The sequence below is a fragment of the Limanda limanda genome, chromosome 1, assembly GCF_963576545.1.
Source record: "Limanda limanda chromosome 1, fLimLim1.1, whole genome shotgun sequence".
NCBI lineage: Eukaryota > Metazoa > Chordata > Actinopteri > Pleuronectiformes > Pleuronectidae > Limanda > Limanda limanda.
Window position 1 is genome coordinate 20,934,592 of NC_083636.1, and position 13,399 is coordinate 20,947,990.

Here is a 13,399-nt window from a genome sequence, read left to right on the forward strand (position 1 = left end):
TGTTGTTTCCTTTATTCACACTTTGCATTTACTCTGTTGTTTTTCAGTGACTGCTCACATCCCATAATGTCTCACTCAGGTGAAGCCCTCAGATATTACGCTGACTTTACCGCTACCTTGTGGCCATAATGCAACATTACACGTTCCTAATTTTACCTTAGAAAATGTCTTTAACATTATTTAGGTTCTTTGTTAGAACTCATCAGAAAAACATTTCACCAAATTTTCAGCGTGAGGTATTTTTAAAATCTCAGATCTGTAAACTCTGTGTCTGACGTGATTCCTCTGGTTAATCTGTGAATCAGATCTTGTCCTATTTACCCCCCCCCCATCCCCCCACCCCCCCACCCAGCAGGTCAAGTTTCAAAGTTTCCTTCCCTGAGTTCCACTAAACACAACAAATATTGACAGGGGCAGAGAGTCAATCAGTTCACTGGATTTCAACCTCCAGCTCGGCAGCGTTTCTCCACAAGGCTGCAGAAGGACTGTGCATCTCCCCTGAGCTGTGTGTGCTTCCACTTCATGTGACTGTGTGTGTGTGTGAGTGCACAGACCTGGAAACATGAGGCGACTGCTGCTGCTGCTCCTGGGGCTGCTGCTGCTCCACCAGGGCCACTGCTTTGAGTTTGTGATCGATGGAGAATGGGAGGACGACTCAGTGAGTTGGAGAATCACAGGGAACTTTGTGTTTACGGGACAGAACTCAAACGAGCTGACGATGATGTGTCTGAGTGTTTAAATGTTTAAATCACTGACAAGAGGACGTAACTTTATTTTGTTTTGCAAGAGCAGTTGATTGTTGCGTTTAAAACTCACTTTTGCCTATTTTTCATCATTCACACTTTAAAAATCCCATTTAATCCGTTTTCTATACTTGATGGTAAAATGTAAATAATTTGTCATCATGGACTATATTTAAAAAATCTTATTTATTCTACTTTTAACCAAATGCTTTTAATCAACTTAAGTTAAAAGTATAAAATGATTTTCATTGTAGGTGCAAAAATGACTCCCTCTCTCCGAGTATATTGTGGCTTAGGTTTTTTTATTTGAACGTTAACACTCACTTTTAAATTTTGTACTTTGATTTTTTCTGAGGTCAAACATTTCATCAGAAGTCAATATTTCTCCGTCTGTGAAGCTTGTTCTTTGTTAAGCAAACAACATTCAGACAAACACAAACACGTCTTATTCACCTTCAACGGTTCGAACACGATTTTCATCATTGGGACAGAAACTTTACATCTTGTACATTTATTAGGTTTTCTGATAAAATCAAGAAGTCTGATCCCTTAAGAGTAATTTAAAAATGTGTTTTTTGCAAAGCAGGGACACATTTACAATCTGAGAAGTCTTGCTTAGAACAGAAGCTTTTAGAAATGTGTAAAAATATAAAATAATGTAGTTTTGGCTTCATTGTTGAATCAGATTTTAATCTTTAATGCACAAACTTTATGTGTATATACATATTAAGTATTGATATGAAATCAATTGTGTTAATAAGAAACAAAACATAAATGTTGTGTAAAATATAAATGATGTCAAATCTGTCTTTTCATCATTGGTACAAAAACCTTTGGAATTAAATCAAACTATTGGAGCCCTTAATTTTAAGAAAAACTTACTAAAGTAAAGTAGAGACACATATTTAACATTTCAAAAGTTTAAATTATACATACCTTATAAAATACATAGAAATAAAACAGTGATTGTCTCCTGATCTGTTGCTTTACAACACAGGAGTGGGTCACATGACTGTTGAATTTGGTTTTAATCATTAGCACAAATTGACGTCTGTTGAAAATCTAGTTCTTATTCCACTTTGCCAGATTTAATCCTCTCAGGGGTTAATTGTGTTTCTCTTCTTCCACCAGTCGGATGTTGAGGTTCCTCCGGGGAGACACAAGGTGAGTTCACCTCCGGACACTTTGTCCAAACGTAAAAAAACAAAAAAGACACAGCGTGAATTTGCTTTTCATCACATGTTGCAACAGATCAGTGGAAAACATGAATGACACGAAATCCACCAGACATCTGCATTTTGTGTGTGTTTCAGAGAGCCATACTGACCAGCGAGGAGCAGGAAGACTTTGAAGTAGGCCACTCGTCTTGTTGTCGGAGCCTCTTCACTGTCACAGAGTTGAACCTTATCTAATAATCGATGCGCTGCTGTTTGGACGGACTCGTGACTGGAGGGTTATTGACTTTGTTCTCCACTCGTCTCTCTTTGCCCGTCAGAGATCACATCAGGCCTCTGAGGTCGGAGGAATTAGTTTGTGGTTATATCAGGTTTATAATTTAGGTTTCTGCCTTTTTTTAAATTTCAAATGACTTAATGTCTACGATTGAACTTTGACTCAATGTGAACAGAGTCGGACTCTACAGGACATAACAACCTTGATTTAGACTTAAAATCTTTAATTTGAAGAAGATCAACTCACGACTGAGGCGACACAACAACATCAACAACAACAACAGCAACAACAACAGCAAAGTGCCACACAAACATAAAAACTGAAAATAAATGCTGTGCAATTACAAATTTAAGACAGTGGATGAAACAACAAAGCAATAAAACAAACCAATGTCCAGTTTAAATTATTTATCTAAAAATATGTAGCTCCAGTCTAGGGCATAAAACCTACCTCCTCCATGTTAGCAGATGGGACGTGGACCAAACTAAAAAGTTCTTATCATGTTGTGATGTTTGTTCAAGTCTTCATGTTTCTGATAAGTTTAATTTCGTTTACTGATCTCATTTATAAACTCATGTGTGGTCAATTAAAATAATGATTGACCCCCCCAGGCCATCCGTGGAGATGACATCACCGTCAAGAGCTACAAGATGGAGAGCCGCATCACGTCCCGCTTCGCCCACACCACCGTCAGGAGCTCCGTGGTCAACTCGGCCTCCACGGCCCAGAGCATCGGCTTCAACGTGCAGATCCCCAAACGGGCCTTCATCACCAACTTCACCATGTGAGCCCCCCCCCCACACACACACACACAGGTCCACAGAGTCCAGGTAAAACACAACCAGCAGAATGTGGTTCAAGGTTTCTCTCTCTCTCTCTGCAGGAATGTGAACGGGATCATCTTCGTGGGCTCGGTGATGGAGAAGACCGTCGCCAGGAACCTGTACGCTCAGGCCCGAGCCAGAGGCAAGGCAGCGGGGATCGTCAGGTACTGAACCCGCCTCCTGGAGGAATCACAGTCGGAGCTCAGCAGCTTCATGAAGCCTCATATCTATTTCAGGGCCAATTCCCAGGACATGGAGACCTTCAAGACAGAAGTCCACGTTCCTCCAGGCAGCCACATCGAGTTTGAGCTCCACTACCAGGAGATGATGACGAGGAAGCTGGGTTTCTACGAGCACTCGCTGTACCTGCAGCCCGGCCGGCTGGTGCCTCAGTTCCAGGTCAGAGTGGGATGATGTATACACTGTGTGTGTGTCTGTGTGTGTGTCTGTGTGTGTGTGAGAGATCATCACTGACCCGTCTCTGTGCAGGTGGACGTGTACATCTACGAGCCAAAGGGAATTTCCACAGTGGAAACACCAAACACGCTCGGCTCACAGTTTTCAGACTTCATCAAAGTGACGTCCAGCAAAGACAAGGTAACGCTGGAGATCACACAGGGATTCAGTGTCTAGATGTGAAGATATCTGGATCTCACATTTTATAAAACTCAAAAACTACAGTGGATCCACATTATTACAGTATAGTGGCTGAAATAATCGTTGAAACCACATTGAAATCTGCTGAATCCAGGTTTTCCAGACTAGATCCACGAATTCCTCTCTGTGAAATCAGTGAAAATGTCAAGAAATGACCAATATCTCGAAATATCACCAAAAAAAGGGATAAGAAAATGCGTGATGGAAAGTCCTCAGTTAAATTTGACAGTTGGACTGAGTGTCTGATTCACTTTGTCTTCAGGCTCACGTGGTCTTCAAGCCGAACCTGCAGCAGCAGAGGAAGTGTGAGAACTGCAGCGGCAGCGCAGTCGATGGCGTCTTCACGGTGAAATACGACGTGACCAGAGACGGTAACGCTGGAGAGCTGCAGGTCTCCGACGGCCATTTTGTCCACTTCTTCGCTCCGTCCAACATGTCCCCCCTCCCCAAAAACATTGTGTTTGTCATTGACGTCAGCGGCTCCATGTGGGGCGTGAAGATGAAGCAGGTAGGTGACAGCTGTTTCCACTTCCTCTTCCTCCTCTTTGCATGAGTCACCGCTTTTTCGTCATGACAACACTTCCTCCCTCAGACGGTGGAGGCCATGCAGGCCATTCTGGATGACATGACAATAGACGACCACTTCAGCATCGTGGACTTCAACCACAACGTGCGCTGCTGGAACGAGGAGCTGGTGCAGGGCTCGTCCATCCAGGTCGCCGACGCCAAGAAGTACATCCAGAGCATCAAGCCCAACGGAGGTGAGGCATCATGGGAGGGAGAGGTGCAGAAGCTTGAGATCTAATAGTTGAGGGTACGGTGACAGTGAAGTTCTTGTTTTCCTCCGATGAGTTTCATTTGACCTTTGACCTCAGGCACCAACATCAACGAGGCCCTGATGAGAGCGGTTCAGATGCTGGTGCGGGCGACCAACCAGGGGATCATCGACGCCCGCTCCGTCTCCATGATCATCCTGGTGTCGGACGGGGATCCCACCGTGGGTAAGACTGATTCCAGCCCAGTGAAGATTCCACATTGGTCCTGTGACCTCATCAAATCTGTCCCTTTCCTCAGAGTTTAATTTGCCCTCCGGCCTTTAAGATGTTGAATCATTTATTATGTTTCCTCTCTCGCAGGAGAAATCAAGCTCAGCACCATCCAGAAGAACGTGAAGCGAGTGATGAGGGACGACTTCTCTCTTTTCTCGCTGGGCATCGGGTTCGACGTGGACTACGACTTCCTGGAGCGCATCGCCATGGAGAACCGGGGCATGGCCCAGAGGATCTACGCCAACCACGACGCCGCCGAGCAGCTGCGGGTACGACTTCAGTTAACTTCAAATGTCCTGATCGACAAAGAACATTTGACTTTGTCTTGAAATCAAATTTAAAACCTTCTTGAATTTGGAGGACTTTCTCTGTCACAGACTTTGTTCCTACTCACTCTCCCTCCTCTTCCTCTCCTCTTCCTCTGCAGGCGTTCTACAGCCAGGTGTCCTCCCCCCTGCTGAGGAGAATCGACATCCAGTTCCCGTCGGACTCCGTGTCCGACGTCACCCAGAACCGCTTTGATAAATACTTCAGCGGCTCGGAGCTGGTGGTGGCCGGGAAGGTGCTTCCGTCCGAGAGCGGCACGCTGACCAGCTTCACCACGGCCAAAGCTGTGAGTCAAACACTTTTTCTTTAAGCCCTGACAGATTCCTGTGGCATCATGGGTACGTGCGATGGTGAAAAACCTCCATCTCAGAGGAGGAGAACTTTATTTCATGTGAACGCACAATCAGAAGTTGTGGGTTCTCGTCCCTCAGGCCCGGCTGGACATCACCCTGGAGACGGAGGCCGACATGGCGCAGCTGGACATGGAGCTGGCCAAGCAGCAGCACTCGTTCACGGGCTTCGCCAGGCAGATGTGGGCCTACATCACCGTCAAGCAGCTGATCTCTGAGAGGTGAGAGACACGGGAGGTGGAGGGGAACAAGAGAAAAGGCCCACAAGTGGAAACAAATGAGGAAAATCAACAAATTCCTGGAGAAATCCCCTGACCCTCGGGTGTTTCAGTGTTCAGTAGCTGAGTGTGTGTCTCCTGCAGGTCTCTGGCTCCGACCGCCGTCAAGAAGAGGAAGATCACCCAGCAGATCATGGCTCTGGCCGTGCAGCATCAGTTTGTGACGCCGCTCACCGCTCTGCTGGTGGAGAGCGAGGACCCCAAGGAGAGGCTGCTGGCCGACTCCCCGAAGGACCCCAAGCACGGCTGCTGCTCAGGTGCCCGCAGATAACGTTTCACTGAGGAGGAAGAGGAAGAGAGGATGACACCACATGTGTGTTTTAACTAGAAATACATTTAATCTAAAAGGAAAAGAAACAAGGAATTAGATTAAATGTAAAACTAGAATAAATCTCACCTCCACCGAGGCCCAACGTCAGTTCCCTTAAATCCAAACAAGCTTTATGTTACATTAGATTAAGTACTTTTACCTCATTGAAGTATATTAATACTTATTTCGGTAGGAATGGGAGGGGGCTCACCGTCCAATGGTCTTGCTCCACGGCAGATCGTCTATCAGCGCCCACCCTGGGTCCAGCCTACCACTCTGACCCCCCCGATGCAGGTTGAGAAGGGTCCATTGGAGTACATTCTGCCTGAGCAGGTTACCTCAGGTAACACACACACAAACACACACACAGACAGCACACTCCCTGTGCAGACTGTGAACTGGTGTGTTTCTCCCCCAGTGGACAACGACCCTCACTTCATCGTCCACCTGCCCACGAGCAACATGGACGTCTGCTTCAACATCGACTCCAAACCCGGTCACATCCTCAACCTGGTGTCCGACGCCGGAGCAGGTACGAGACTCGGGACTCAAACCTCTTCATCGTCTGGAGACAACAACACAACAACAACATCACAGTGGTTCTCTCTGAGGTTTAGAAAGTGCTATAAATGAATAGAGAAGAGAACTTGACACATTTTCAAGATATAAAAGGAAATTCTGTCTCTAACAAATGTTATATCTTCGGTTATTTACACATTTGCACATATATGAAATGTCACTAACAAATGTAGTGAAAAATACTCCCAACTTTGACCTCTGCCCTCTGCCCCTCCCCTGGACCCTGGTCCTGCAGGCCTGGTGGTGAACGGTCAGTTGATCGGCTCCAAGAAGGTTCACAAAAACCACCTCAGCACGTACTTCGGCACAATCTCCGTCTACTACCAGCCCGACGGGCTCAGCGTGACCGTCGGCACCGACAGCATCTCCATGACCGACGGCAGCAACAACCACACGTTCACCTGGGGCGCCACGGCCGAGATCTCACAGGACGGGTAACCGCCACCGCCGCTGCAGAGACCCACGGCTGCTGCTGCTTCCACGTCTGGAGGACCCTGTCTGATGTGTGTGTGTGTGTGTTTCAGGGTGAGGATTTCCATTGTGAAGAACTCGCACGTCACCGTCACAGTGAACAACGACATCCAGGTGATGGTGTTGCTGCATCGTGTGTGGAAGAAAAACCCCGTCAGCGTGGACTTCCTGGGGCTCTACATCCCCAACACCAACCAGTACTCGCCTCTGGTGCACGGCCTCATCGGTAACGCCTCTCGTCACGACTTGAAGATTTAACACACGGTTTTATCGCAGTCTAATTGACCTCATTGAACTGGATGTGTGTGTTTATGTGTGTGTGTGATGTCACAGGTCAGTTCTCCAGAGAGCCTGAAGTGAGCGTGCACGGCGTCCACGAGGGAGTCGACCCTCTGAAGAAGGAGGCCACCATGGAGGTGAAGGGCAACCAGCTGCAAGTCACCAGGTACGACTCACATGACATCGGAATAATAGGAAAAGTTCGCTCCCCACAGATAAAAGAAAGTGAACGTCATCGCAAGTCGAAACAACGCGGAGTTTCTGACGTCATCAGGATTTAGTGACATCTAGTGGTGATGTTGCATTTTGCAGCTGAATATTTCAAATATTAATCTGAATTTGTATAAATGTCACTTCTCCATCTCTGAGGCGCCCAACACCAAACTTTTTAGCCGATACAGATGATTTAACATTTTAAATGATTTATCTCAGTCACACCTGATCTTCTTTTCTTGGCTCTTCTCTATCATAAAGTACTTTCAAAGTTTTGTTTAAACACATTCCAATGAACACACAAGTGACAACCCAGGAAATGGGACACGGTTATTACATGTTTGAAATCTGACGTGCATACGGGTGTGTTGTGTGTCTGTGTGTGTGTTTGTGTATCAGGGGCTGGCAGAAGGACTACAGGCGTGATAACAAACGCGGCTCTAACGTTTACTGCTGGTTCATCCACAACAGCGGGAAGGGCTTCATCGACGGCCACTACACCGACTACATCGTCCCAAACCTCGACAGCTTCCTTCAGACGCTCTGAGCACAGAGAAACTTTTCTCAACCGCTGTAACACATGTAACTAATTTGTTTTTCTTCAGGATGAATTTCATCCATTTCTTCACAGATTGAGTTTCAAATAAAGAAAGTAAACACAGGATTCACTTAGGTTGAATTTATTTGAACAAAATTTACATCTCCAATGTTAAGACAACTTGAATATCAATCCAAAAATAAAGAACAAAACAAATTGAACTCATTGCTCTTTGTTTGGTCTCTCACGTCTCCCTGGAAAAGCATTGTAGGATATGTACATGATCAGCTGAATTGTGGGTAAGTAACTCTGACACAGTAGAGTCCCTCAGCGAAATGGGTTCCTGAGGTTTTGTTTTTTAATGGGAGGTTTTTTTCTGGATCAGGCCAGTTTGGAGAAATCCTCGTAAGCGACTTCCACGGTCTTTCCCTTCTGGTGACCCTGAGGAGGAGAAGACACAAAACTTTAACAAGGAAATAGGACCTGTTTATTAACAAGTAATAAATAATAAAAAGCATCGCCCTTCTGTGTGTGAGGTTTCTGTGCGTGAGGAAAGTGAGGACTTGGTGTGAAAGGACCTGAACACGTGGGTCAGATCCAGTTTTGGCTGCTGAAGCCTGGAGACACTCACCGAGTCGAGCGTGAGCGTGGCGCAGAACTTCTTCTCGTCGATGCCCTCCAGCACAGCCTCGGTGTCTCTGTACGAACCGTTCAGGATCAGAACCCGTTTACCTGCAGGAGACGTGACAACACAGCTGAGGCTCACGTCCAGTTTAGACTTTATTCTACGAATCTGAGCAGGGCGTTAACCGGCGGCTCACCTGGTGCCGGGATCACCGTCTCCACGTGCGCCTGGTCCAGCTTCAGCTTGTCCCCGGAGTCGATCAGTTTAACCACGGCTGCGTATTTGTCTCGCACCTCCTGCGGCAGACAGGATCACCGGAGATCAGCACCAATCACGTGTGAAAACATTCCGTCACTCACAGAGAAAAGGCGACGGCGTTACCATGATGACGGCCTTCTTCTTGTGGTACTTCTCTCCGAGCCTCTTGGTGACGACTTTGACCACGATGCTCGGCCGCAGCCAATTATCCATCCGGACCGACTGCTTCTTCTTCTCCTCCATCTGCAAAACAACAACATCTCATTAAACTTAAAGGTCCAATTAGGAAACTTAAACTATGAAGACAAAACAGAAGCGTCTCCTCCACCTCCATGATCTCCTCCAGAGCCGACTTCTTCTTCTTCTTCTCCGATCTGGTGTCGGAACTGGACGGCACGTCTTTCCTCTTGGTCGAGGACGACACTGCAGATTTCTTTGCAGTGGCCCCGAAGACAGAACTGCACAGACACACAACAACACTGTCACACAATGTATTTCCAATAATTTCTCTTTGAATGATTAACCTGGCGCACAGAGGCGTCTGTACCTGGATTTTGATTTTGAAGGACCAGCTACAGAGGACGAGGCTCCGAGGTTGAAAGCAACTGCAGGAGGAGAAAAACACGAGTGAGTGGAAAAGTGTGAAAACAACTGAGGTTTATTTTATCCAAAGATTTTTCCAGAATCATGAAAAAATCTCAGATCTTAAATACAGTTTTTTAGGCTCTTGTTCTTGAACTTTTCTGTATTTGTATCATGTCTTGAAGAATAAAAATCAGATCCGAACCTTTCTCTTCTTCACTCTCTCGTTTCAGGTCTGTGAAAACTGGATTTTCCTACAGGAACAAAAAAGATGCATTTTAATCGTTAAACATCGAGTCTCTATCGCTCTTCATTGAGCTGAACACGTGTGAGGTCATGAGGTTGAGACCCACCTCCGGCTCCTTGTCGCCGAGGCCCCTGCGGACCTGCTCCTCGATGAACCTGGCGCTGCGCTCCTCGTCGTCCAGCTCCTGCTTCTTCTTCCTCGCCTGCTCCTCCTGGCGCCGGATGGTCTCCGGGTCGCGGTCGATGTACTGCACGTACCAGCCTTTGGGCGTCTCGTCCACTTTACAGAAGCCTGAGAATCACGTGGGACAGGTTATTGTTTGTGCAGGATGTGATTAACTGTAGCTGAAGAGACATGGTACAGTCCGCCCGCTCACCTTCTCTGCCGATCCACTTGGTGAAGTCGGTGAGCGTCTCCCACTGCGTGGAGTTCATGTGCACATGCTCCCGGTCGCTGATGTACTCGTTGTACACGATGTTGTTTTGCACTCGCTTGGTTCCTGCAGGTCGAACACACACTGGGTCAGTTGTGTTCAAGGACAGGAGGGAAAATCACCTCTGACACTCTGGACTCTCTGCTGTGTGACTCCTTACCCAAAACTCTGTTTATACATGTGTATTCTCTATCATCTGTATACGTTCTATAGTGTTGTTCTTATATTATTCTCTATCTATCTATCCATCTATCTATCTATCTATCCATAAATATTCCATCTATCTATCTATCTATCTATCTATCTATCCATCTATCTATCTATCTATCCATAAATATTCCATCTATCTATCTATCTATCTATCTATCTATCTATCTATCCATCTCTCTCTCTCTATCCATATCCCATCTATCTATCTATCCATCCATCTATCTATCCATCTCTCTCTATATATATATATATATACTCTCTCTCTCTATATATATATATATATATATATACAGTGTTGGGAAGGATACTTTCAAAACGTATTCCGTTACAGAATACATGCTCAAAAATGTAATCTGTAACGTATTCCATTACATTAACTAATCTGAGTAACGTATTCTGAATACTTGGAATACTTCCGGTTTGTATTGCATTTTTTAAGTGTATGATTGCGGCGTTGTTATAGTCAGTGGAGCAGCAGCAGTTTAAACTCTCTCTCCGCCGATGCGGCGGGCCAGCTGGATGTCCGGCTCCCATCCACTCCACCTCTGTGCCGGTCCCACCGGACGCTGAAGGACCCCCCCCTGCGCCAAGGCTACCTCGCGCCGTGCAGCGATCGTTTCGGCGTCGAGTCTAGTTTTTTTTGCGCTTGACGCGAGCGTATCGCTCCAGGAAACACACTGAAAAATGATTTTAAACGATATTGATGACATATTATATGATATAAATGATAAAGTATGCATCCCATAGTTTGTATTCCCCTTCTGTTGTCCTGGAGTTCTAATTTTACCAATTTTACCGATCACATTATTAAATGCCCCCCTCTGCCCATCCACTACAGACACACAAGCAGTCATAAAGATAAAAAGAGAGGGGGGGGGGGGGCGGAGAATACGTAATTTACCCTCGACACCCGACATTGAACGGAGCAAACAGCGGAGAAGTTCTTGAAGATAGATGACATTAAATTGGGACGCTGTTGCAGTTAATGTTGGAGCAACAAGTGACTATATGATTTAATACTTCTGGGATATTATTAGAGCTGCCCGGCGCTTCAGCGTCCGGTGTGAACCCGGCGTGCCTCGCTGGTCTCCTGCAGAGCCGTGACAGCGGAGCTCTGGGAGCGCAGGTCGGTCTTCTCTCACCAGGTGCTGGAAGGGCAGCTTGCGGATCAGCAGCTCCGTAGATTTATGGTAGCGATGGAACTCTCTCAGAGCCACGGTCCCGGGCCTGTAACGGTCCCGAGCCGGTCGCGGTGAGGCTTCTTCACGCCGCCGGGGGCCGGGGCGCTATACGGCAGCCCTGGTCTCCAGCTGCTTCCTGGGGGCTTTGCCGCCGGTGGATTTACGAGAGCGTGAATAAACTCAAGAAGTACCGTCATGTAATCCACTGATTTCAACAATGTAACTGTATTCTGAATACCATCTATTTATTTTGTAACTGTAACGGAATACAGTTACTCATAATTTGTATTCTAAATACGTAACGCCGTTACATGTATTCCGTTACTCCCCAACACTGTATATATATTCCATTTATCTATCCCGCCACGTACAGCTGTGGTGTGGGGACCAACATCTGGATGAGACTCACCGAACCTCCTGCTGAGCAGCTCCAGGAAGCCTTTCTTGAACTCGCTGGAGGAAAGAGGAGGAGAAACGTGATGAATTTAAATCCTCCACCAGCTGAAAGTGTTTGTATTAAACTTGATGTTTTGAGTCACTCACTCGGAGAAGAAGTCCATGAACTTGTTGGGATCCTCGGAGGCGAGCAGCAGCTGCCGCTGGTGGGACTCGGACAGGCAGTGACACTTGAATCCATTCTGTCCACGAGCAGAGAGACACAGAGTTACACACACAACAAAACACAAACAACAACAGGAAGTGGAGAAGACAACAAAGCCCTGACCTCGTCTCGACACTGTTTCTGGCACATCTGACAGTACCAGCGCAGCTTCTGGAGACCTTTGGACTTGATCCGGTTCCCTATCGCCTTCGGGGACAGAAAATCCGCTTTACCCATCGCGACCACCGACACGGAATCGAACTACCGACCGAGAGAAGCGAGGCGGCGCGACAGGAAGCTCCGGAGGAACCTCGGTGAAGCCACTTCCGGGGCCTGAGGGGAAACCTCGCGAGAAGACAGGATGCTGCGTTCACGGGCTCCTCGTAGACTGCGTGTGATCCGGATACGTGATTTTATAAATTCGAGAAAAATCGTTTCTTAAACCGATTTTTGATTAATTAAAATAACCCATAAAAAAAGTCTTGCAAAATATATTAAAATCACGTGAATGAAAATACTAAAATGTGCAAATAAGTTTTTAAAAAAAACTCCGGTTAAATAATAGTAAGTAGTTGGCACCAGTTAAAGTTAAACCATCATCATCATATATCAGAACATCACATATCACAGCCTTCTCGACAGGTTTGATCATCTATGGGTTTGATGTCAAGCTTCCATCGTTCTTGGTCGTAATCCTTTGATGCTGAGCTGTCAACTCCACATTTCAGCATCAAAGGATTAATGGTCCATGTGTGTCCGAGATACAGAACCTAGTGTTTTGATGGCGTGTAATGAAACTTTGAGCCATGACACAGTCAAACCGGGTGACGACAAATAGATCTTGGAGGGAATTTTTATCTCCATCTCGTTTAAATGACAGTCATCTGAATTTGAAGTTGATCTGATGAAAGCCCTGGGACCACTTCGTCAAAGTCAAAATGTGACAAATGTGAAAAATGGCCACTAAATGCAAAATCTAATTAAATTCATACATAAAAATGTAAATTGTGCAAATTCGAATTTCCTTTTAAGATTTCTTCATCTTAATGTTTCACTGGCCGTGGCCACTTCTTGAATAGAATACATTAGAATGAAATTAAATAGAATAGAATAGAATAGAATAGAATAGAATAGAATAGAATAGAATAGAATGAAATAAAATAGAATGAAATGGAATAGAATAGAATAGAAT

The 13,399-nt window shown here is 45.9% G+C and overlaps 2 protein-coding genes across 2 annotated transcripts; one reads left to right on the forward strand and one right to left on the reverse strand.

The window, feature by feature from the left end:
- The first annotated feature begins 411 nt into the window (after nt 1-411).
- itih2 (inter-alpha-trypsin inhibitor heavy chain 2) lies at nt 412-8,291 on the forward strand. The gene is made up of 20 exons (XM_061072077.1): nt 412-658; nt 1,875-1,907; nt 2,057-2,095; nt 2,807-2,979; nt 3,079-3,183; nt 3,256-3,418; nt 3,509-3,616; nt 3,939-4,184; nt 4,269-4,437; nt 4,552-4,677; nt 4,813-4,994; nt 5,153-5,338; nt 5,484-5,623; nt 5,765-5,937; nt 6,184-6,333; nt 6,409-6,522; nt 6,805-7,003; nt 7,094-7,266; nt 7,374-7,485; nt 7,932-8,291. The coding sequence occupies exons 1-20, from the start codon at nt 563-565 to the stop codon at nt 8,077-8,079; spliced, it is 2,835 nt and encodes a 944-aa protein (XP_060928060.1). The 5' UTR covers nt 412-562; the 3' UTR covers nt 8,080-8,291.
- kin (Kin17 DNA and RNA binding protein) lies at nt 8,197-12,523 on the reverse strand. Its single transcript, XM_061072088.1, has 12 exons — nt 12,331-12,523; nt 12,150-12,244; nt 12,016-12,059; nt 10,159-10,281; nt 9,889-10,073; nt 9,741-9,789; nt 9,501-9,558; nt 9,282-9,411; nt 9,077-9,196; nt 8,892-8,991; nt 8,702-8,802; nt 8,197-8,511 (listed from the first exon to the last, which is right to left on the reverse strand). The coding sequence occupies exons 1-12, from the start codon at nt 12,442-12,444 to the stop codon at nt 8,452-8,454; spliced, it is 1,179 nt and encodes a 392-aa protein (XP_060928071.1). The 5' UTR covers nt 12,445-12,523; the 3' UTR covers nt 8,197-8,451.
- Between the last annotated feature and the right edge of the window lie 876 nt (nt 12,524-13,399).

Excerpts from the sequence above, each read along its gene's own strand:
- itih2 (XM_061072077.1), top strand. The coding sequence starts at position 563 with ATGAGGCGACTGCTGCTGCTGCTCCTGGGGCTGCTGCTGCTCCACCAG. Across the intron at positions 659-1,874 it reads GAGAATGGGAGGACGACTCA|TCGGATGTTGAGGTTCCTCC; the intron begins GTGAGTTGGAGA and ends TTCTTCCACCAG. Across the intron at positions 7,267-7,373 it reads TCTGGTGCACGGCCTCATCG|GTCAGTTCTCCAGAGAGCCT; the intron begins GTAACGCCTCTC and ends GTGATGTCACAG.
- kin (XM_061072088.1), bottom strand. The coding sequence starts at position 12,444 with ATGGGTAAAGCGGATTTTCTGTCCCCGAAGGCGATAGGGAACCGGATC. Across the intron at positions 10,074-10,158 it reads CAAGTGGATCGGCAGAGAAG|GCTTCTGTAAAGTGGACGAG; the intron begins GTGAGCGGGCGG and ends CGTGATTCTCAG. Across the intron at positions 8,512-8,701 it reads CCACGCTCACGCTCGACTCG|GGTCACCAGAAGGGAAAGAC; the intron begins GTGAGTGTCTCC and ends TCTCCTCCTCAG.